Source organism: Monodon monoceros, unplaced genomic scaffold (assembly GCF_005190385.1).
Source record: "Monodon monoceros isolate NGI ecotype Baffin Bay Population unplaced genomic scaffold, NGI_Narwhal_1 Super_Scaffold_6, whole genome shotgun sequence".
Taxonomy (NCBI): domain Eukaryota; kingdom Metazoa; phylum Chordata; class Mammalia; order Artiodactyla; family Monodontidae; genus Monodon; species Monodon monoceros.
This window is the reverse complement of record NW_021703783.1, coordinates 1,781,706-1,806,980: the sequence shown is the minus strand read 5'-3', so window position 1 is coordinate 1,806,980 and position 25,275 is coordinate 1,781,706. Positions and strand designations below refer to the sequence as shown.

General features: G+C 41.7%; 1 protein-coding gene across 6 annotated transcripts in view; it reads left to right on the top strand.

The window, feature by feature from the left end:
* Positions 1 to 25,275, top strand: part of ERC1 (ELKS/RAB6-interacting/CAST family member 1) — a 387,619-nt gene that overhangs the window by 295,318 nt on the left and 67,026 nt on the right. For all 6 annotated transcript variants that reach the window (XM_029204193.1, XM_029204191.1, XM_029204194.1 and 3 more), the window contains one exon: positions 6,182 to 6,326. In XM_029204193.1, the coding sequence (XP_029060026.1) occupies positions 6,182 to 6,326 (145 nt within the window). The remainder of the gene's footprint in view (positions 1 to 6,181; positions 6,327 to 25,275) is intronic.

Sequence of the window (25,275 nt, the reverse complement as noted above, 5' to 3'; positions counted from 1 at the left end):
CCGCAACAGGAGAGGCCGCGATAGTGAGAGGCCCGCGCAGCACAATGAAGAGTGACCCCCGCTTGCCACAACTAGAGAAAGCCCTCGCACAGAAATGAAGACCCAACACAGCCAAAAATAAATAAATAAATAAAAAAGCCAAGCATTTGAAGCCCTTTTAAAAATAAATAAATAAATAAAATACTGTGAAGCCCAGCTTCAGAATAAGTGAAAACGTTGGAGCAGTTGGGAACCACTACGACGGATGGGAATGGAGTCAGAACTGGAGGAGCTGTTGGTTCAGGGTGCATGTATGAAGTGCCTGCTGGTGCCAGGAGCCGTTCTTGGCACTTGGGACACATAACACAATACACAGACACCCTGCCTTCGTGGAGCTTGTATTCCAGCTGTTTCTGAGCAAAGACTTTAGGCAAAAAAAAAAAAAAAAAAAAAAAAAAGACTGGCAGATAATATCAGAGTATAGAGTAACTGAAGCCAAAAGAAAAGAAGAGAAAAAAGTGTAAATGGTTCAGGCACATGCAATGTAGAAAATTAACAATATGTGCAAGCTTTTGGTATTCACAGTCGTGAACCACAGCTCTAGAAGGAAAATAATACATTTTAAAAATTAAAGATAGGAGCATTCACGATAGCCAAAAGGTGGAAGCAAGCCCAATGTCCATCAACTGATGAATGGACAAAGCGTGACGGCTGCGCACAGTGGCATACTATTCAGCTTTGAAACAGGGAGATTCCGACACATGCTGCCACAGGGATGAACCTTGAGGACTTTATGTTCAGCGACGTAAGCCGGTCACAGAAGGACAGATACTGTGTGGCTGCCTTTACGTGAGGCTCCAGAGTAGCCTGATTCATAGAGACAAGGAGAGGGTGGTTTGCCAGGGACTTCGGGAAGGAGGATGGAGATTGTTTAATACATAGTTTAAGTTGTGCAAGACAAAGAGTTATGGAGACGGTTGCCCTGCAGTATGAATGTCCTTAACACTGCTGCACTGTACCCTTAAACACGGTTAAGATGGTAAATGTTATGTGTATTTTTTTTTTAATCTGTGAAAACCTTTTCATTTCTAGTTGTCACAAAATAGTTCTGTCATTGTGACTGGTAAGGGGGTCCTTTTTTAGAGTAATCAAAATGAAAACAAACATTTTTTTACAGGTGTTTAAACCCTGGAAATCTGTTTCAGGTCCCTGGGGACCCACAGACCCCTGGCAGGGAATCCTAGCTGCAGCCTCTGATCAGCCAGCTTGGGAAACAGCATTTGGAACCTTGTGCCACTGGCCAGCGTGGCCCCTGTGGCCAAGCTCTTGGCTCAGGGAGAATGGATGGTGCTTAAGCAGATGGGACCTGGGCTGTACCCTGGCCACTGGGAGCCCAGGGAGCACTTTGCAGCAAGGCAGCGGGTGGCAGGGGCCTGGCACCACTCGCTTTCCCCGTCCTGGGGGCACGCCCAGCCCACCCCCCCCTTCAGGTGACAGCCTCCTGTCCCTGGTCTTGGTTTAAAAGCGGTTAAGATGGTAAATTTTATGTGTATTTTACCACAATTAAGAAGAAAAAAAGTTTAAAAATTAGCAAAGCAACAAATTGAAAGACCAAGAAACTCAACATTAAAAGAAAACTTTAAAGACATAAGCCATGAGCATAGTATAGTTGGGGAAGCAGACCCATGTAGAAGAAAGAATTGAAGGACCTTCACAGAGCAGGTGCCTATTAATCTAAACTATGAAAGTGCTGGGAGGGAATATGCTGAACAGAGAGAAGTTAGCAGCCGGGGAGGAGAAAGCTCGGGCCTTTCAGGTGGAGCGTGTGGCATAAAACTAAGTGAAAACAAGCCATGTCTCAGTGACACACAGTCCTTGGAAGACAGTGAGGAAGGAGTAGATAGAAAATCGTAGCTGGCCAGATATTGGGCCCAAGTGTCTGATACATTAAGAAACCTGATGAAAGTGATGCTGGAAGCAGGGCAGCGAGAACAGCAGTGAGGTCAGAGAAGGCGTTTTAAGAACCGTGCAGGCCTGCGATAGAAGGATGCTGGGGACCATGATAGTGGACATGCGGGTGCAAAGCGGTGGGTTCATTAAAAACTATTAGAAAGGAAGGATCCACAAAACTTGCATACTGGTTCTGGGGAACAAAGAGGAAATCAAACTTTTTCAGTGTTCTCAGGCTGTGGGCCTGGAAGTGTGGTGATTCAGTTAACGTTGAATGGGAGATTCGTTATGACGGGTGGAAGACCTGACTTAGTGTAGACATTTTATATTAAAGGTAATGCTGAGTATCTAAGTAAAGGCTCCCTAGAGAGGACATAAGGAGATGTTCAGGGACCAGATTTGGAAGTTCCGGTATTTCAGCCATGCTTGCCCACTGAGCTTTCGTAAGGTGGCGTATCGGCAACACCCTCTGAGGCCTCCGTGAGGGAGGCTGGAGGACCTCCTCGCCAAGGGAAATGAAGGGGTGAAAGAGATTTCACCCCGGATAGTTAACCGGTTAAATTACAAGTAAAGGAGGCATCAGTAAGAGAATCTGGATTTCAGATTCATCTTAAAATTGGAGTAAACTGTGCCTACATGTCTTTGACAGTAATACGTCCAAAGCTACTGATCTCACTGTTGCTTTCATCTGCTCTCTTTCCTCGTGTTTTCTGGATTATGAAACTTATGAAACACGATTATTTAATCGTTCCGTTTGGAATACCCAGTTGGAGGAAGAGGGAAAAATAAACTGTTATAATATCCCTTCATTCATACTCCTTTTCTGTCTTGCATTTCTGTTAAACACACGCTTACCTAGGACTCACTCTTAAATTGCTAACCACTGTCATTTACTAGTAAGAGAGGGCTCGTGTGTTGTCCTTAAGGATTCAGGAGTTACCAGCAGGATTTTGAGCTCCATTTGCCTTGGGTATTTGCCTCTTGTTTCTGAAATTTGCTGGAAGGGGGAGGGGGACAGAGAAGGTGGTCTTACCATTTCTTGAAGCTCAAATGCCACAGCAGAACTTTTAGAGACATCTTGATTCTATTAGAATTTGCAGGTCAAAGGGCAGGTTCAACTGTTCTGGTAGTTTACAGCACCAGGGATGGTGTGACTAGACTCATGACTTAAAGTTGGATTTGTGTTACTACCTACTCATTATGCAAGTCAGGGGGCCTGTTAGTCATGCAGTAGGGAATTACTAATCACTTTGAAAGGTTCTGTGTCCACATTTTCAATTTTTTTTATTTTTAACTGAGGAAAAGCCACTAAGAGAACAAGGAGAGTGATTTGGCAGGAAGAGCGTTTTAGTTCTTCTTTTGTCTGGGCTTGTGGCCTATGTATGTTGCCTTTTGTGTTTCATGTGCTTGTGTTACTCCCTATGGGCTTATGGGAAATGAAGTCAGGAAGTGTTCCACCAGCAAGTGTTCCTTTTCTGTGGAGAGCCTTGGATTAGTAAAGCTTTTGAAGTTGATTATTAATCCCCAGGAAGGTTCATTTTCTTTGAAATAGCCGTATTAGTGTTAGAATAGCTGACTTTCAGCTCTCAAGTAATTGACTCTGATTAGAATGGAATTATTTCAGGCATTTTTATTTCCTTCTTCACAGTTTTCTGTATCTTGCCATTTTTCACCAATGAATGAACATTACTTTGTTATCAGAAAACACCTCTTTTTCAAAGAAGCAGTTATATTAAGAATAGGTGGCTACTAAAATAAAATCCTTTTTGCTATTTGCTTTTCTTCACTCTAAATTCCATTCCCTCTGAAAAGCAGGGTATTCTTAAAATTTTTTAGCTTAGACACTTGAATGTTCTTTGTAAAACTTAACCACATAAGCTCAACTACAAATATGGTCTTTACTATCACATGTATTGAGGGAACAAGAGTTTTTCTTATTCCCCAAAAATTAGATGGCTGTTACTACTTATCAGCTTTGTTTTTGTTCCTGTCCTCCAAATGGTTTTCAAGAAGTTGTTCTTCCCATGGTGTCCGTTTCAAATTTACCAAAATTATAGGGAAAACAGTACAATCTCTGTCCCCTTCCAAAAACAAGAGAAAAACCTGAAAGCTAATAAACCCACAAAAGATACTAACATTACCCAGAGTTTACATGATCATATGTGCAATATGTAATCAAAACATTTCATTCTCTCGACTGTGAATTGCCGTTTATAAGCACATACACATGTAGAAGTCAATATCGAGAGTTTAGTTTTAAAATGGAAAGGACAGTGTTATGTTAATCCGCTAGGGAATTTTTAGAGGGTGAGAGCCTTGGGTATGGGAGAGAAAATTTGATTCTGTGCAGTTCATAGTATATTATCAGTGCTCAATGAAAAGTAAATGACATCAATGACATAATAAAATTTCTATTTGAATCGTACAGAAAAAGAAAAAAAGACTTCAAAATATATATCTTATGAAAAAAGGCACCATTCCAATGGCTCAGACTCCAGTGCCACATCCTTTATTTTAAAATTTAGAATATGAATTGGCACCTGTTATATCATATTGCATTTGGGGAATGTGACATTTTACCCCAGAGATTAACTGTACCACACTAGCTGGCCAAGCATATCATTTATAAAAGAATTTGGAATTCAGTCAAGATGTTTCAACAGTATAGGATAATTTTTACCATTTCGTATTATGACGCTTCTTTCCTTAAGTACAGAATGGAACTCAGATCCTATCGCCTTTTATCTTGCATTCGGCAGAAGTTCTCATGACTTGGTCTAACTGGACAGAGTAATTTATCTTTCATTCGTCGTCTGTTATTTGCCTGCCGCTAAATGTGTCATTCTGACTATTGATGCACAGAAATGCAGCCCCCTTATTGAGAAGGCACATTTCTCGTTCCAGCTTGTCAGTCTCTGGGCTCCCCAAAAGGGAACAGATGACAGCAATTAACAGGAAACCGCAGAGTGAGGCCATCTTGAACTCCTTCACCTTTAAGCTCATTTCACCACTTAACATATTTTTTTCAAGTGGTCAGTGGATATATTTAGACTGTCGTTATCCCTTTGGTGTTGACTTCATGGGATAAGCCATCTGCCATTTCCTAGACTCATGTAGAGTGAGGACCGTGGAAAGTTATACTGAGGTCAATGAATCTTCCCTTCCAACAGCAAAGACTAGCTAAACAAATCCTCATTTCCATGATGTAAACTGATCTACGTCTTCCATTTGTTAGCACTGCTTGTTCAGGGTTCCCCAGCCCTACCCATCTGAGTATGGAATATCCTTGTCAGAACGTGCAAAAGATAGTCTTCCAGCTTGTGGCTAAACTAAAACTCTTCCATATGACTGCTGTTGAAGCGTAATTGTCTTAACAAGAGACAGAAGCAAGGTTAAACTCGGGCAGTGCGTTCTCAGATCCAGCATTGCCTCGGGTCAAAAGCTCAGGCCACTTTTATAGTTCCTGTAAATCAAATCTGTCTTCTTCCAGATGACTTATTACATAAAAGATGAGCTATAGAGGAATGCATTTGGACTATGAGACTAATTGTTCACCAACTTCATTCTGATTATTTTGTCAATTTCTCAGTTCAACGCCCCTCCCCTAAAATCCCACCTTCTTTTCCTTCTGGATATGAACCCAAAAATAGTTGTTAGGTAAACCACAAGGAATCAGTGAAGTTTAAATTGTTGTTTCAAAATGTGCAGATCACTGCCAAGTAAAGCCTTGACTGGAAACGTATTTGCATTGATGAGATAAAAAGATTCATAGATGTTCAGAGTGCCCCGGGAACAGCTGGCTGATTTCCTGAATCCTATTTACTAACGTTTACAGTTTGTTATACATTCTGTACATAAAAATGTTTTCAGTTTTAGTGGTGCCTCGTTTGCCTGGAAACCACAGAATACTTATCAAAAGAATGAGTCAAATGGGTAAAATGTATAGATGACAGGATAATTCTTACTTAAAAAAGAAGTCATTAACTTCGTTTACTTTCCAAGTTTAACTACAGCTAGATCTAGGAACTCTTCATTAAGATGTCAGTATAACGACCTGATAAAGACATTTAGAGTCAGGAAGCCCTGAATGGGATCCCTGCCCGGACCATTTGCTTCACGTGTGAACTTGGGCAGCTGCATACACTCTCTAAGCCTTAGTTTCATCACCCATAAAATGGAGGTAATGGTAATAGTAACTTGAGGATTGCTGTGAGGACTAGATGGAAATCAGGATGTTTTCTTTCGTTTGCAGGCAGGAAGCCCTTCTGGCCGCCATCAGTGAAAAAGATGCCAATATAGCTCTTTTGGAGCTTTCATCCTCGAAGAAAAAGACCCAGGAAGAAGTGGCTGCCCTGAAGCGGGAGAAGGACCGGCTCGTGCAGCAGCTCAAGCAGCAGGTATGACTAGTGGGGCTGCGGGGAGGCTGCCCGCGTCTGTGCCGGCTCATGCACTCAGGTCTCCCACCTCGGGCCAGATGTCTGATCTTTATCTAATTGTCTTCACCAGCAGAGACTTCAGCCTTCAAATCTCTGCTTTGTCTAGGAAGCACAGAGCATTCTTGGTCAGAGGACTGGTTTAGAAGGTGTCACACGTCTTAGGAGAACTTTTTTAACTTTTGCAATGGCTGGATGAAATTAGTGAAATTCTGCCCATTTGAAATGAAAAAAGGTTTTTTGGGGGGTTTTTTGCATGTCTCTTGGGGTCAGGCCGCAGGGGTCGTCCACAGCACTGACAACTGCGTGGTCCTTGGCAAGTGCTGTGGGGTATCTGCAAGGGCTGTTGGGGTCCTCAGTGGTGCCTCCAGGAGCAGAGGCCGCATGTAAGGGCAGGCAGCAGTGGTGTGGAGCTGCTGGTGGTGTGCACATACCACCAGCGGGTGAAAAGTCTTATCCCTTACGTCCAGTCAGATTCCCGCTACAGAAGGCACTAAGGGTATTTTCATTTAAGTGATTTCCTGTCATTCAAGGCTGGGTAAGCTCTGATGGTAAGAGCAAAGTTTTGCCCTTTTCTTTTCCACCCAAAACCTTCCCCAAGTTTAATGCTTAATACTCACGTGAGGCCTTTCATCTGTGAAAATAAAAGCTAGAAATTTCCTCATTGATGATGGTTGCACGACAATGTAAATATACTTAATGGACAGAACTGCACACTTAAAAATGGTTAAAATGATAAATCTTATGTTGTGTATACTTTACCACAATTTTAAAACTGGGGCAGATCTTTTTCCCCTTTGACGATAAGGAGAAAGCTGAATTTCAGAGTCTGAGTCCTCTTCATCTTTAATGCTGTTCCTGGCGTTCCTGTTCTACGTGAGTGTCCACCTCCTGCCTTCCAGGTCGTCCCCTTCACCCTCCGCCACTTTTCTGTGCATTTGGGCTGCCCACATTTTCCCTTCTGCCTGAAGTAATCGGAGTAGGAAAGAGTTTTCAGGTGAAGGAATTTCTCTTTTTCTACTTTAGAGGATCAGTCATCAATTGATAGCATCATTTTTCATTTATTTATTTTTGGCTGTGTTGGGTCTTTGTTGCTGTGCGCAGGCTTTCTCTAGTTGCGGCGAGGGGGGGGGCTACTCTTCGTTGCGGTGCGGTGGCTCCTCTTGTTGCAGAGCACCAGCTCTAGGCATGAGGGCTCAATAGTTGTGGCGCATGAACTTAGTTGCTCCACAGCATGTGGGATCCTCCCGCACCAGGGATGGAACCCATGTCCCCTGCATTGGCAGGCGGATTCTTAACCATTGCGCCACCAGGGAAGTCCTAGCATCACATTTAGTGTTCAAATAAACAAGAATCACTATTTACACAATAAAGATATTTTCTCTATTTTAAAGACTAATAAAGCTGCTTGTAAATAGACTTTATGTGGCTGACTTTGATGAGAAAACACCAGAAGATGTTCCCTACTGCAAGATAGATAGATGACCAGCAAAAAACAACCCAGTGCTCATTTGCAAGTGAAAGAAAACTTTTACCCACTTAAGCTCTGGTACCCCTGGACGTTCATCCCTTTAAGAGATGGAATTCACTATGAACTTTCACCCTCTCCTGGGTGCCAGCGACACAAGGGAAAGCAAAACAAAGGTGCTCTGGGGGCCTCCCTTTATTGCAAGTTCAACCACTTTATCCATCATTTGTGGGAATTCTGCCACATAAACATTTTCAGGTCACCTAGCTTGACAAAAAAAAAAAAAGAAAGAGAGAGAGAGATAGACTTCTTTCATATTACAGAAGATAACTGAGCAAAAAAATTTATCAGCAGTTTGTCACCCCAGCTCACATTGCTCAATCTGTCTCATTTTAAGAGCTGTAACTAATTCTAATTGGTCCTTATTTCATATTTTCTGAACAAATTATCAGTTTCCGTTATGTTCAGTAGGAGAATTATGAATGGATAAGGCTAGCTCAGCTGAGGGGTCATAAACGATGCATCTGTGCTTGTGTAGTGGGTGCAGAAAACTTGGGTGGGCTGCCCTGGGCCTGCACTTCATTCTCCCAGCTAGGAGGTGGGTGCCATCTCCTGTTCCATTAGGGAGCAGTTAGTGAGAATCAGTCAGTGTCTTCAGACAGGACCAAGATCTTGAGACAAGTAGTGTGTCCGTGCAGAGCTGTGTCATGAGCTGAGGTCTTCTGGTGCATGTTCTGTGGAAACGTGTCTGTCACTGGGGAAGTGAGCTGATTGTCAGACAGACATGCTGTCACCTGCTCACCTGGCCGAGCCTGCTCACAGGGTCTCTGGCCTTCTGTTTCACTGTCCCAGACCAAACATGCCCTCCTGTCCCTGCAGTCTTTTCCCAGCGGTCCCCGCTCTCCTTCCTTGCGTGACCCCCGGGTGGTCCTGGCGGCAGTGGGGGGATCCTGTCCTCTTCAGACAAGCATTTTCACAGACTTGCTTCGTTTTCTGTTGTGTTTTCTGTATTTTACTTCTTTAGCCTCATAAGACCGCTTAATTTCTCTAATCCCTAAGTCCTTGATGGAAAAGGGGGGACTTCACTGTTGCCCCAAGTATTTTCAGTAGGTCCAGTATGAAAAAATATCTGAATTAAGTGAATCTTGCTTTCAGTAATTGTCTTTTACTAAGTTCTGCCCGCTCTCCTGTTACCAGTTGGTTAGTCTCCAGGGAGCTGCCTGTGACACACAGGGTACCTGCATGATACTTCTCCCTTGACTTGTCGCTTCACCAGGTAGAACTAAGGGTTCTGACAGCCGCTGAGCAGGCCCAGGACACCAGCCCAAAGCTGGTCGTTCTCGCTCAGGGTCCCCATGAGTTTGCAGTCAGGCTCTTGGCCAGGCGTGCAGTTACCTGACGCTTGGCTGGGGCAACAGGGCTCACTTCCAGGGTCACTCACATGGCCCGGGGCTCTGTACCTTTTAGGCTTCTCCATGGGGTTACTTAGGACATGGGGCTGGCTTCCCCTAAGCACATGATCCAGGGGAGGGGGAGACAGCAGCCAAGATGGAAGCCACGATGTCCTTATAACCTGTCTCGGAAGGGGCACACCATCGCTTCCCCTTGTCCTGTTGCACGTGCACCAGCCACCTACAACGTGGGGGAACCAGTGCAGGCGGCCTGGAAGGCTGGCTGCTATGAGAAGTGAGTGAACAAGCAAACAGTGGTGTCCTCCTGTGGTGAGACACTGTTCAGATGTAGAGGAGTACGTGCTGTGTGATTCCATGTGTATGTTCAGCTCTAGAAAAGACAACTTCACTCTCTGACCTCAGAAGGCAGAGGAGGCATCAGAGCAGAACTCGCTTCATCTTCTCTTCCTGCCTCCGCCCCCAAGAGGGGCCTGCAGCAGGAAGGGACAGGTTCTGTCCTCTTCATGCCTTTCTCCCTCTTCCTTTGGCGTTGGGGTCCTCTGATGCCATTGCAGCCCTTTGATGCTGCTTCTCTGGCCAGCGTTGACCCCCGAGGGGTGAGCAGTGCCCGGAAGACTCAGACCTGGCTGCTCCTTGCTGGGCTGAAGAGAGCATGTCGGCTGCCACGTACTCCTCTGTCCATCCTGCCCTCTGTCTCTAGGTGTCCTTTCTCCTCCTCAGATAAGCACAAGGCAAACCAACAAGTCCGATGCCTGAGTAGGTACCAAACAAAGGAAGGAGAAGACTGTTTCCTTTTCTTCTACTCAAACCCCGTCTTCAAGATTGAAGACTCTAGGATTTAGGGCTGAATTCTCTTTGAGCCTCTCTCACTGAGCACAGGGGCCCCCCTTGTGCATGACTGTCTGCTCCCCGTGACGTCAAGACTCCTTCTGCCAGACTTAGCATCACCGCACACCAGTCGCAACCCAGAAAAGGCATGCGCTGTGAGGGGCTGGCCTGGTGGACGGTGGTGCCTTTTCTGCCCCCCCCACCCCCTTTGTGGGCTCTCTAGAACGTGACCTGCTGAGCTCTCCTTTGTCCCCGGCGTTGGGCCTGGGCCACCAGCCCTGGAACAGCTGGGAAAACCCATTCATCATAGTATTAAAACTAGTTTAAAAGTGACATCTAACATTGGAGAGAGAACAACAAAACGATTTTACATTCTATGAAAAGAGAACAGCAATGGGGTGAAGCTACAGAGAGCTCCTGAGTTGTCAGTGAACAAAGGAAAAAATAAACAGCAAGTGTTGAGGTAGCGGGAGTGCTGCAGAGGCTGCTCGTGGGGGGCAGAGCCAGAGGCGTCGGGCCACCTCGCCAAGCGCCGGCGTTCTTGGTGATGAGGCCAGCCTCCGCGCATCCACTCAGCACGCACCCGCGATGCCAGGTGCTGGGACGCAGCAGGCGTCCTCTCAGAGGACACACGGGCGTCTGGCACTGCCAGAGGACCCCTTCCCTGTGTGTCGTGCTGGCCTGCCTGCTCTGTCCTGTACTTGCCGTGTCCACGAGCCAGCCTCTCAGCCATCTGTGTGACGTTATCCCCTGAAGGTGACTGGTACGTGGTGATCATAGAGTGAAAACCTTCTGCTGGTTAGAATATCCGATATCCAGAAGTTGACAGAGTAGACGATTACAGTTCAATCCTTATTTCATGATTCAGCAGCCCGTATTGACTTGGTCAGATAAACGTGCTCATCTCGTTTTAATTATCCTATCTCCCTTCAGTTCTAGATTCTTACATATTAAGTATTCAGTATACATACTTCTTCCTCTAAACCACTACAAACATTAGGATCAGCTACATGTTTCCTGCCGCTGGTATCCAGATTTATTTGAAAGGAACTGGATGCAAAGCATTTTCCGTTCACTGCCCTCGTCTCTGGAATTGCCTTCTACTTCCTCAGCTTAATCTCTGCTTTAATCTTCACTTCAAGACTCATCTTTGTAGTTTGGAATTTCCTAGCCACGGAATTGGTTTTTTTCCTTACATTAGCAAAGCCATTCTTTGTTTTTCTTCATTCACACATTTGTCCTCCTTTGGGCAGAAGCTAAGATGCGAGAGGGAGGAGGAAAGGAGCAGCAGCACTGTTCACTTGCTGTCCTACGAGTTGTTGCTTATTTACTCTGAGCCACAGTGTCCTCTTCAAATGTAGGAATCCCCACCGGTAACTGTTGCTCCAGCTCCAGACCTCAGCTCCAGCTCCAACTCTGTTGATAAACTAAGTGTATCATCTGGAGCAGTAATACCCCAACAACTAATACACAGCACTTCACAACCCACAGAGTACTATTCAGATGCCTGATAGCCCCGAGCCTGAGGGCTGTGTGGGCCAGGCAGATGCCATAACTCAAGAGGGGAGGGACGCATGTAAGACGAGAGGAGAGACCATGATGAACTGGGGGCCACGTGCTTTGTCCAGAGAGGCCGCCGCTTTTAATTCCAGCTCGTTGTGACCCTGCAAGACGAGAGCCCTGTGTTATCCAGTCATCCATACCGCCCCCCCCCGCACAGAGAATCCATATATATAAACCTCTCTTTTTTAATTGAGGTGTAGTTGACATACAGCATTATGTTAGTTTTAGGTGTGCAACATAATGATGTGATATGTGTGTATATTGTGAAACGATCACCACAGTAAGTTTAGTTTACATCCATCACCACACAGTTACATTTTTTCTTTTCTTGTGATGAAAACTGTTAAGATCTTGACTCTCAGTAACCTGCAAATGTGCAACACAGTGTCGTTCACTCTCGTCACCATGCTTTACATCGCACTCCCAGGACTTAATCTTATAACTGGAAGTTTATACTTTCTGACCCCCTTCACTTACAAATCTCTTGATATGTAAGTGTTGGCCACTAATTAATTTGTTCTTTCGGTTTTTTTAATGAATCAAGCCACAAGCTTCCTAACTTACCTCTCTGGTCTTATCTTCCTCATCTATCATATTACATGGATAGATAAAATTAATTTTGAGGTCTAAAGTTATGTATTTTCCAATTTTTGACAAGTCAGTATATTTACTTATAGCTATATTACCTGCTAGTTGCTGACATTGGGAACGCTTTTAAAAGGAGGAATTGTAAAGCATAAGAAAACACATATGTAAGGATTGTTTAAATCTGTCTATAGGAATTTCCTTACTTTATGAAAGTAGTAAGTATTGCATTTTAAAGTTAAAAAAAAAATCCTGGTTACTCACTATCCCCTTGAAACCTTTTTTGTATCCTACAAAGAAATAGATCATATTTTGATGAGTTCTGCTTGCTTGGAGTTAAGTGAAGTCCAGAGGCTGGGAGATGTGGGGAAATCTGGAATCCTCCCAGCCTCCTTTCTTCCATCTCTTCCATCTTTTTTGTCATCAATTCCAGATGTAGAAAAATTCTTCACAAAACTTTGATAAGACTCTTCCCTTCCTTTCTAGCGTCAAATCTAGCTTGCCCTTCCTATTGTCAGACCGCTGCCTTTTATGATGCCACAGGGAATTTATAAACCTTCTGAGTCTCCTGATCCCTCTTGAATTGTCTCAATGCAAAGAAATCAACCTAGATTTCCTGCCCCAGTGCACGTGCCCCTCCTATTCCTTCTCCCGTCAGGTGGCATGATTTATAACTGTTTCCTGTGCTCCTTGACCTTGGTCTGAGGATCTCATTAAACATGAGTAAAAGGAAGGCTGGTTTAGGGTGGTTCCCCTTTCCCCCACTAAACTTCTCTTGGCAGGAATCAGTTCAGACCAGTGTACTCCACAGAATCTATTCCTACCACCTCTTTTGGTCCCTTTTGAACCAATGTGGATACTTATTAAAAGTGAATATGGAATTAAATGATACTTGTATTCAAGGACGAGAGGAGTGATATAAAAGTATAACATTACCTGTTACAGAATGCCCTTCCCGTGGACAATGTACATGACCAAATTAAATCACCCGTACTATCTGGCTTTCTTGAAAACATTATTCAAGATAAGAATATCTAAAATTTATTGAGCTAACTCTTGTTTTGAGTGCTTCACATGAATTAACTCATATACTCTTCACAACAACCCTGTGAAATACAGTTATCCTTATTGTACAGAGGAGATGCTAAGAGAGAGACAGTGAGTAATCTGCCCAAAGTCACAGAGCTAGTAAGCGATGGAGCTGGGATTCAGAACAAATCATGTCACTCCATTGCCAACGCTGCTGATCACTGCACTGAAATGTGTTGCCATCATTGTGGACTTTTGGTTAGAGATTTCAGTAGCCTTTAGCTGTATTATTAATGACCCAGTAGTTCTGTCGTGATAAACAGTACTTTAATAAGCTCTTTTCTAAATTACAGTGAAAATAAATTACCATAATGGACTGTGCTCAGTTTAAAAAGTCAGAATCTTGACAGGCCAAAATCTACTCCCCATCTTACGTCAACAGATACCTTCTCATTTTCAACAATTATCTTAGAAATTGCTGACTGAATTAATGAGAGTTAGAGAATTCTGATTGAGAACTCAGAGAGCATCTGAAATCAGATAGACCGATTTTTAAGCAGCCAAGTTTGAAAACCTGTGTGGTCGTAATCCTAAATTACCATCACAAATGATTCTGGTGTGAAGATACTGTTACTGTCATATATGTACATGGGCAGATATATGGAAATCTGGTCCCCCAATATTACACATCATTTTTTAAGATATCTTTTGAACAGCAGAATTTAAGAATCAGTAAATTTGCATTCTTAAGAAGAGCAAATAGAGATTGAAAAGCTGTTAAAAGCTCCTAGAAAATAGTGACTGCCAAAGAATGAACATCTGTTATACCTGAGGTTCAAGAGCTTTTCCCCCTGTATTTCAAAGATTTTATACAGTGTAAGAATTTAATTAACTAAATAAATTGATGAGCTTTAGTGCTAAAACAGGGTTTGCGGTAGCTGTTTTTCAAGGTAGAGAGTGTGCTTAAAATAAAGTTTGTGGTATTGCCGGTGGTGTTCCTCAATATGGCATTCCGAATTGGGTATCGTGTTTCTCCTGGCCTTGTGTGAAATTGCAGCCTAATAGTAGTCAACTCTAAAATTAGGTGGTCTCTGAAAATAGTTTTGAGCGTGCACCTTTCAGGCCTCCCTGGCACTTTAATGAGCCAGTTCACCAGAAATATCCAAAGAGATCGAACTATGTTTAAATATATATGTGCTCTTCGCAAATGTATCCACCTTGCAGGCCTGAAACCAATACCTAGCTGTATATTAAGACTCACATTAAACACGTGTAAGAGCCTGGTTGACTTCTTCATCGGCTCTCAGTCACTGGCCCGGATCCAGAGAAAGGAGGCACTGTGTGCTATCCTTCTAGTCAGCTCTGTCCCAGTCTCTACTAAATGGAAGACTCGTAAGATCAAGTTATCTCTGCAACGGTTTTCCTCACGGTTGCCTCCCTATCTACCTTATTGTTTAGAAAAAATAACCAGGCAGAGCTATATGCTACAGGAAAGCAGTTTTGAAGGCTGGTTCTAATTCAGTTGATTGCCATCTTTAACTGTATTTAGACATTCACTGTTTATAACAGTATTTCCTAATCCTGGATTATCTTCCTGAATGGTAATGATATTTCTAGCCACTGGCTTACAACTGTTCTTATGGCCATGCACTGAAATAACTATTTCTCTTACTATATAATATTAAAATAGCTAAATTATATCTTTTAATACTCTGAGACTAAAATAGGTCTCTCACTTTTATGTCAGCTGGTAGGAGCAGCCATAACTTAACATCTTCTTTTCATTACCATAATGTTTTAACTGTAGAAAATGGCAAAACATGAGCTAAATTAAAGGAAATAACTCTCTCTGTCCAGAGATAATTTCCTCTATTGCTGAAATCTTCTTGTTCTACAACCTTTTTTAAAAAAATCTTTTTTATTGAAATATACACATAGAAAAGTACACATCTAAGTGTACATGTCAGTGAATGTTCACAAGGAAACACTCTCATGTAACCAGCATACATATCCAAGAAGCAGATCATTACCAGCACCCCAGAACCAGGCCCTCGTGCTCCCTTTCAGGCTCTGTACCTGGCTCAGTCCTGCACGTGACTGTTTGCCTGAATTCTGATAGTATTGATTAGTTTTACCGTAAAATCAAGACTTTAAAGTTAAGATTTTGTGTCAGCGGAGCTGCTGGGGGCCCAGAGGCAGAGGCCAGTGAAGCCACCATGTGGCCAGAGGGCACAGCCTTGAGCCACAGAGGCCTTGTTCACAGGCCTTGAAGCCTAATGGAATGTGTTCTGCTGGATTCCAAGCTTGCTTGGAACTGACAACCCCTTTACTCCTTCCAGCTTCTCCCTTTTGGAATGAGGATGTCAAGAAAATGATGTGTGGATAAATGGAAATATCAATAAAGAGACAGAAAACCTAAAAAGAAACTAAAAAGAAATTCTGGAGCTGAAAAGTGCATTAACTGAAATGAAATCCCTCACTTAGAGGAATTCAGAGGCAGATTTGAGCAGGCAAGAGAAAGAATCGGTGCACATGAGGATAGGATAAGGGAAATTATCAAGGCTGAGGAACAGAAAGAAAAATGATTTAAGAAAAGTGAACAGAGCCTAGGGACCTATGGGACAGCATTAAGTGGACCAACATACACATCATGGGAATCCCAGAAGAAGAGAGAGGGAAAGGGGCAGGGAGAATATCTGAAGAAATAATGGTGAAAACTTCCCAAATTTGCTGAAAGACATAAATATAAACATTCATGAATCTCAACAAACTCTAAGTAAGATGAATTCAAAGTGAGACACATTATAATCAAACTTTCAAAAGATGAAGAGAGAGTCATCACATACAAGGGATCCTCAATCGGATTTTCAGCAGATTTCTTATCGGAATCTTTGGGGGCCAGAAGACTTTTTTGGGGAGGCTGATATATTCAAAGAGCTAAAAGAAAAAAACAAGAATCCTATATCCAGTAAAACTCTGCTTGAAAAATGGGGGAGAAATTAAGACAGTCTGAGTTAAACAAAAGCTGCAGGAGATCATGACCACTAGATCTGCCCTGCAAGAAATGCTCACAGGAGTCCTGCAGGGTGAAATGAAAGGACGACACTAGACAGTAGCATGAAGCTGCATGGAGAAATAAAGATCTCAATAAAGGTAAATATATGTGCAATTATAAAAACTAGTATTATTGTAACAATGGTTTGTAACTGTAGTTTTTGTTTTATGCATCATTTAAGAGACTAATAGATTTAAGGGAAAAAAATTATGTGTAAAAGCTCATATTACTGTAACTTTGGTATGTAACTCCACATCTTGTTTTCTGCATAATTTAGGAGACTGGTGCATTAAGAAGAATTACTTTTATGTTTTGGGTTACACATTGTATACACATGTAGTTTTGTGACATCAACAGCTAGAAAGGGTGGGGACAGAGCTGTAAAGGAGCAGAGTTTTTATATGTTATTGAAGTTAAGCTGGTGTAAATTCAGATTAGACAGTTATAACTTAAGGATGTTAGATATAATCTCCACGGTAGCCACAAAGAAAATAGATATAGAATATACACAAAAGGAAGTAAGAAAGGAATTTAAACATTTTGCTACAAAAAAAAAGTCAACTAAATACAAGAGAAGGCAGTAATGCAGGAAGTGAGGGACAAAAAAACTATAGGGCATGTAGAAAATAAATAGCACAATGTCAGAAGTAAGCCCCTCCTTATGAGTAATTACTTTAAATGTAAATTGGTTAAACTCTCCAATCAAAAGACAGAGATTGACAGATTGGATAAAAACAGATAAACCAACTACATGCTGTCATCAGGAGGCCCACTTGATGTCCAAAGACATAAAAAAGTTTAAAAATGAAAGGATGGAAAAAGATACTCCATGCAAATAGTGACCATAAGAGAGCATAAGTGGCTCTACTAATATAAGAAAACAGACTTTAAATTGAAAAAGTTTACAAAAGACAAAGAAGGATGTTGTATATTAATGAAAAGTTCAATACAGCAGGACAGTGAAACAGATATAAACATTTACACATCAATGGACAGACCATCAAAATATATGAAGCAAAACCTGACATAATTGAAGGAACAAGTAGACAGTTCTACAGTAACAGTTGGAGACTTCAGTACCCCATTCACAGTAATGGATAGAACAATCAGAACATAAGTAAGGAAATAACAGATTTCAACAACACAGTAAACCAACTAAACATTACAGACATATACAAAACAATACCCAGCAGTAACAGCAGACAGGCATACCTCATTTTATTGTGCTTCACAGATACTATGTTTTGTTGTTGTTGTCGGGGTTTTTTGGTTTGTTTTTTTTTTTTTTTTTTTTTTACAAATTGAAGGTTTGTGACGACCTTGCATCAAGCAAGTCTGTAGGTGACACTTTTCAGACACCATTTGCTCACTTTGTGTCTCTATGTCACATTTTGGTAATTCTCACACTATTTCAGACTTTTCCATTATTACCATATTTGTTACAGTGTTCTGTGATCAGTGATCTTTGATTTTACTACTACGACTCACTGAAGGCTCAGATGATAGCAGTTTTTAGCAATGTTTTTTAATTAAAGTCTGTAATTTTTTATTACACATTTAATAGGCTACAGTATAGTGTAAACATAACTTTTTATGCACTGGGAAAGAAAAAAATTCACGTGACTCACTTATTGCAATATTTGCTTTATCACATGGATCTGGAACTGACGCTCAGTATCTCCAAGGTATGCCTGTACACAGTCTTCTCACAAGCACGTGGGGTGTTTTCCAGGATGGACCATATGTTAGACCACAATAGATTTTAAAAGATAGATATCATACAAAGTATCTTCTCTGACCACAGCAGGATGAAGTTAGAAATTAGTAACGAAAGTGAAATTGAAAAATTTACAAAGTTGTGGAAATTGAACAGTACACCTTTAAACAACCAATAGATCAAAGAAGAAATCACTAGGGAAATTAGAAAATACTTGGAGGTGAATGAAAATACAACTTACCAAAACTTCTGGGACGTAGTGAAAACAGTGCTGTGGGAAATTTGTAGCTGCAAATGCTTACATTAAAAAACAAGAAAGATCTCAAGCCAACAATATAACTTTATAGTTTATGGAAGTAGAAGAAGGAAAGCAAACTAACCCAAAGCCAGCAGAAGAAAGGAAATAATAAAGATTTAAGCAGAGAATCAATAAAATAGAGAACAGAAGAACAGGAGAGAAAAATCAGAAAAACCAATGAAGCTTTTGCTTTGAAAAAGTCAACAAAATTGATAAACTTTTAGCTATATGGACTAAGGAAGAAAAAGAAATCTCAGTTACTAAAATCAGAAATGAAAATGGGGACATTACTACTGATTCTCCACAAATAAAAAGGATTATAAGAGTGTACTGTGAACAATTGTAAGCCAAAAAATGGGATAACCTAGATGAAACAAATTCCTAGAAGCGAAAAAACTACCAAGACTAAATCATGAAGAAATAGAAAATCTGAGTTAGACCTAGTAAGAAGATTGAGTCAGTAATCAAAAATCTCCCAACAAAGAAAAGCCCTAGACCTGATGACTTCATTCCTGAATTCTTTAAAGAAGAACATTTAAAGAAGAACTAATACCTATCCTCCTCCGACGTTTCCCAAAAATTGAAGGCAAAGGAATACTTCCTAATTCATTCTGTGGGGCCAGCATTACACTGAAAACAAAGCCAGGCAAAGAGACTACAAAAAACCAAAACTACAAACCAGTATCCTTTATGAACATTGTTGCAGAAATCCTCAGCAAAATACTAGCATACAGAATTCAACAGCATATTAAAACATCATATATCATGACTAAGAGGGATTTGTTCCCGGAATGCAAGGCTGGTTCAACATACAAAAATTAATCAATGTAATAAACCACATCTGCAGAATAAAGAGGAAAAAAATCACATGATCATCTCAATTGATTTGACAAAATTCAACACCCTTTTATGATAAAAACACTCAATTACCTCCACATAATAAAATCCATATATGAAAATTCCACAGCAAACATCATTCTCAATAGTGAAAGACTGAAATGAAACCTTTTCCTCTGAGATCAGGAACAGGGCAAGAGTACCTGCTTTCACCACTTCTTTGCCTTTTTTTTTTTTTTTTTAAGATTTTTTTTTTTTTTTATGTGGACCATTTTTAAAGTCTTCATTGAATTTGTTACAATGTTGCTTCTTCAGGCTTTGGTTTTTTCGCAGCAAGGCATGTGGGATCTTAGCTCCCCAGCCAGGGATCGAAACCGCACCCCCTGCATTGGAAGGCAAAGTCTCAACCACTGGACCACCAGGGAAGTCCCTCACCATTTCTTTTCAACATAGTACTGGAAGTTCTATCCAGAGCAGTTAGGCAAAAATAAATAAATAAATAAAAGAACTCCAGTTTGGAAAGGAAGAAGCAGAATTATCTCTGTTTGCAGGTGGTATGAGCTTATATGTAGAAAACCCTAAGGATTTCTCACAGAAAAAAAAAGCTGTTAGAACTAGTAAATGAATTCAGCAAAGTAGGATGCAAAGAGTCAACATACAAAACTTCCCTGGTGGTCCAGTGGTTAAGAATCTGTCTTGCAGTGCAGGGGACACTGGTTCGATCCCTGGTTGGGGGACTAAGATCCCACATGCAATGGGGCAAGTAAGCCCTCACACTGCAGCTACTGAGCTCTCATGCCACAACTAGAGAGGCTGTGTGCCACAACTACAGAACCCACGTACTCTGAAGCCTGCATGCCACAACAACAGAGCCCACACACTTTGGAGCCCTCATGCTGCAACTACTAACCCACACGCCCTGGAGCCTACGTGCCACAACTAGAGAGCCTGCGTGCTGCAACTGATGAGCCCACACGCCACAATTAGAGAGAAACCTGCCCACCGCAACGAAGAGCCCGCGTGCCGCAATGAAAGATCCCACATAACACAGCTAAGAGCCAATGCAGCCAATAAATAAATAAATAAAATAGAATAATAGTAATCTTCAAAAAAAATTTTTTAAGTCAACATATAAAAATTTGTTTGCGTTTTTATACACGAACAACGAACAAACTGAGAAAGAAATTACAAAAGCAATTTCACACACAATAGCATTAAAAAGATTAAAACACTGAGGAATTAACTTAACCAAGGAGGTGATAGACTTGTACAATGAAAAATACAAAACATTGCTGAAAGAATTTAAAGAAGGCATAAATTAATGGAAAAATATTCCTGGTTCATGGTTTTGGAAGACTTAAAATATCACTACTACCCAAAGCAATCTGCAGATTCATGCAGTCACATATAAATTCCAGAGATGCTTTTTTTCAGAAATAGAAAACCCATGCTAATATCTATATGGAATCAATCTCAAGGGACCCTGAATAAGCCAGAACAAGCTTGAAAAAAAACAAAACTGGAGAACTCACAGTTCCTGATTTCAAAACTTACTATAAATGTAAAAGCATCAAAACAATGTGCTATTAGCATAAAGACAGATGTATAGACCGGTGGAATAGAGAGCCCAGAAATAAGCCCTTACATACATGGTCAGATGATTTTTTTTTTTTTTTTTTTTTTTTGCTGTGCGTGGGCCTCTCACTGCTGTGGCCTCTCCCGTTGCGGAGCACAGGCTCCGGACGCACAGGCTCAGTGGCCATGGCTCACGGGCCCAGCCGCTCCGCGGCATGTGGGATCTTCCCGGACCGGGGCACGAACCCGTGTCCCCTGCATCGTCAGGTGGACTTTCAACCACTGCGCCACCAGGGAAGCCCTCAGATGATTTTTGACAAGGGTGCCAGTACCATTCAATGGGAAAAGGACAGTCAGTTCAACAAATGGTGCTGGGAAAACTGGATATCCACATGCTAAAGAATGAGTTTGGACCCTTACCTAACACCATATACAAAAATTAAATCCAGTTGAATCAAGGACCAGAGCATGAGACCTAAAACAATAACATTTTTAGAAGAAAGCAGTATAAAAACTTCATGAGAGCTAGAAATACTGATTTCTGGAGTCATCAAAATAGAAGTACCAGTTAAAGCCATAAAAAATGTATTTGCTTACTCAAGAGAGAATATAGGCGTTATGTTTACTTTTTACTGTTTTCTGACACTTGTGTGAGAATATTAACACATGCCATTCTTTTAATCCTTACATAATATAACTCAGCAAACAGATGCCCTCTGTACACCACCCCATTGTTAAGAGTTCAGAATCGGCTTTATTGGATAAGAACTGCTGGAAGTTTTTTATAAGGTTTCAGGGCTTTTAAGATCTTTTTTCCATGATTTGCATGTGTTGAGAATGCTTTAAGCATTTATGGCACAGTGTATCACAGGTAATTGTGATATTATGTACCCCACAGGCTTTTTGCTGTTTTGACATTTTAAATTAGAGATATGTTCCTGGAAACAAGGAGGATGGGAGTTAAAAATTCTACAGCCGTATTTTGAAGAGGTAAAATAAATTTAGGGTAAAAAAATTCCTTACCGAAAACAATTCAGTCTAAATGCTATCGATTTCAGGTTATTTTCTGTATTTTCCTTAAAGAACCTAAAGTTTTCAATCTTTCTGCATTTGATCCCTTAGCAAAAATATCTAGTACCTTTTCTTTTTTTAACTCTTGGTTGAGTTAACCTATTCACTTTAAGTGCCACAGTTATTTCATGAACTAGTCTTTCATATAGTTGGGTAATAAACTGTACTTCACATCTTGATATAATTAGAACTGATCCTTAGCCAGTAAATTTCTGTATTTCTAGGACAGTATAATCCTCAGTAACATAAATTAAGAATTTTTAAAAATCAATTATATTATAAACATCAGCTGTCCATTAATATTGATTAATAAATCAATAAGTTTCAAAATTAATAATTTTCAAATCAATAAAAGTAAAAATATATTGATAACTTATGAGTTGATAAAATTAATATTTGCTATTATTATTTATCTAAATGGAAGGAGCTACATGTGTGAGAAAGAAGGAATTTTTCTTAACCTGAAAACAGGGAGGCTAGTCAAGAGGACCTACCTGCACATGCCTGGGAAGTGCAGGGGTGCTGTTGGTTCTTGGGGCTGGGGTGTCCTTACCACCAAAATAAAGCTGTAGTTTTGGGAGGTGAGATGAACCCAGTTGCAGACTAACTGTGGTCAGATGGCTACAGAGACCTGGACTGGATAGGCTCTCCTGACCTAGAAGTTTCCCAGGAGCGGCTGCTAAGAGTTAGTTCTACTGCAGACACAGCAGCCCCGCACCGCCTGCCTCCCCGACCTGTCCCAGGGTTGGGCGGAGGTGAACCGAGGCTTGCTGGGGAGGGCGGTACTCTGTGGGCAGGCCTTCGGAGCAGCTGCTGGCTGCTTCTGGCCCCTCACAGTCCCGCTGTGGTAGCTAACCAGCTGCTGCCCAGATACCTAAGTCTGTTGTCAGGAAGAAGGTTTTCGCTTCCCCTGTGCCTTTAACCATAGTTGTCTTTTTTCATTCAGTTGGCGATCTTCCTGGCTCTCAGTGTGAGGAGTGATTTTTTATCGGTGCCTGGACATTTCGGGTCTGGGTCACGCCCTGTGACTCTGGATCTTATTTAAACCGTCTCTGCCAGCTGGTTTTCGTTGGCACACTCCAGAGAGGAGAGGGTGGTGAGGCCTCATTACTGCCCAGTGGAGGCAAATCCAGGCTCCCCTCTGCCTCTGTTGACACCCAGGGAGTGGGGCTCCCCGTCACTCCGGGCAGCGGTATGAATTGTACCCCTGCTAGGCCTCCCCGGACTTATTCCTGCCGGGATGTGTAGGACTCCCTCCGTAAGCACCGCAGGGTGGCCTCCTTTCTGCTGTGCAGCACTGGGCCTCCTCTGACACTTCCCAGGGTGGGACTCACCGCTCCGCCCGCCTGTCCCTGCTGCCACTGGGGGGGCTTGGTTACTGCCCCTTCCTTGGCTTCCTCTGACATCTGCCCGGGGGGGAGGAGAGGCTGTGGGGTACAGGCCCCAGCTCACCATTTAGCTTTGCTGCCATGGGCGGCAGTTTTTCCTGTGACCTTTTGAGCAGAGTGATTATAGTCTGAAATGTTTTTATCTTGCTAGGCTGCCCCTTTCCCCTCTAGGCCTCCTGGGCTAGAGAGCTCAGGCTTTTGTTGTCTGTGACTGTTGGTGCTTCCAGGTCACTGGTTTCCAGCTCCAGGTCTGATATATGAGGCAAGAAGAAAATCCAGGGAACTTACCACCTGTGACATTCTTTGGGTCCCAGTGTCCTTAACCAGTCTGTCTTCCCCCCACCTTTGTTATGTTGGTGTGGCTGTAGGTTTACATTTGTATGTATCGCTTACAGTTACTTTTTAGTCTTACTTTTGTACTTATCAGAGGTATGGGGAAAAGTATGTCTGCTCCATCTTCTAGAAGCAGCAAGTTAAAGCTAACCTTTATTTTTGAAGGAAGACTTAGGCAAAACTACCTTTTCTCTTTAGTAAGACAATAGTTATGTTCTAGGTTTAGATATCTAAGTGACCTCAGTAGAGTTTGAACTTTAGTGCCAGTATTCAGATAACCCAGTTTTTTTGAAATCACAATTTTCATCACTACCCACCAGCCCCAGTCACTTATTGATGTGTTTTAGAAAATGCTACCTCTAGTAGCAGACAAGTTTTGCTGTGTAGTTTCACTAATTTATTCAGCCACTGATGCCTTTTAAATGATCCTTAATGGGTATTCATTCCTTATTAGAACCTATCTATGCCTGGTGCTTCTTGTTTATTTCAGAGTTTTTCAAATACTTGAGTTTATTGAAATGATCAGTGAAGTATTTCCACAACCGTAAATATATGAGGTCGTTTAAGATACTTTTTTTTTTTTTTTTTTTTTTTTTTGCCGTACACGGGCCTCTCACTGCTGTGGCCTCTCCCGTTGCGGAGCACAGGCTCCAGACGCGCAGGCTCAGAGGCCATGGCTCACGGGCCCAGCCGCTCCGCGGCATGTGGGATCTTCCCGGACTGGGGCACGAACCCGCGTCCCCTGCATCCGCAGGCGGACTCTCAACCACTGCGCCACCAGGGAAGCCCTAAGATACTTTTTTAAATTTAATCTTTTGTTTTGTTTTGTTTTAGAAAGGCCTGATTCTAATAAATGTCAGGGGTTTTTTTCCTTTACATAAAAGACTGAAAGCCGTTTAGCTCAATTTCACAAAAAAAGAAGTAACTTTGGAAACTAGAGGAGACACCTAGAACGCATTGGTCGTTTTTTGCTGATTTTACCAGCATAACCACATATGAAGGTTTGTGAAAGCACATATGTACAGAGAAATCCTTTTATAATGAAGTCTCACAGAACAGGAAGAACAGGTGGTATTGCAGAGTCTGGCCTTCTGTCAGTTGCTCTCCGTATGGATGGTTTCCAGTAAGAACCCAAATGGCTCTCACATCCCTGGGTTTGTTTAAAGATACTTCAGTGTACGTGTTCATGAGTGTACAATTTATAGTTAACTTTATTTTGAGTCAATTCCATTCATTCCTTTTCCACACATGGACCATGATTTTGTAAAAGGAAAGCATAAAATTCCCTCAAAACTTCTTACTTTAAGAATTTTGATCCTTCTTATCTAAAAGGCATCTTTTTTCTGTGTGTGCTTAAAAGTGCTTCAAATTCTTGAAGATTACCCCATTGCCTGCTCAGCTATTCCTCAAACAGGGGGAAATGTTTTTACTTTTTTATATATAAAAAGCATCAAATAACTTGAAGTTAATTTCTGTGTATTTACTAAGGAAAGGGTGTCCTGTTTGAAGCGAGAGTACTAAACTTTCCTGCTTTGCAGCACTAAATTGTTGGGTTGCAACGCATTGTAATAGATACCTATAGTTTGTGCTACCATCCTTGAGAAAATGATTTTTTTAAATTTGTGTTTAACACAATCTAAGATTTTTTTTTAATGGGTGGGGGTCGGTCTTTTCTGTTACATGTGAAGGAATTTAGTGTCACTTCTCTTTTTAGTGACCTCTGTATCTGTAAAATCTTAACTGTATACTTAGCC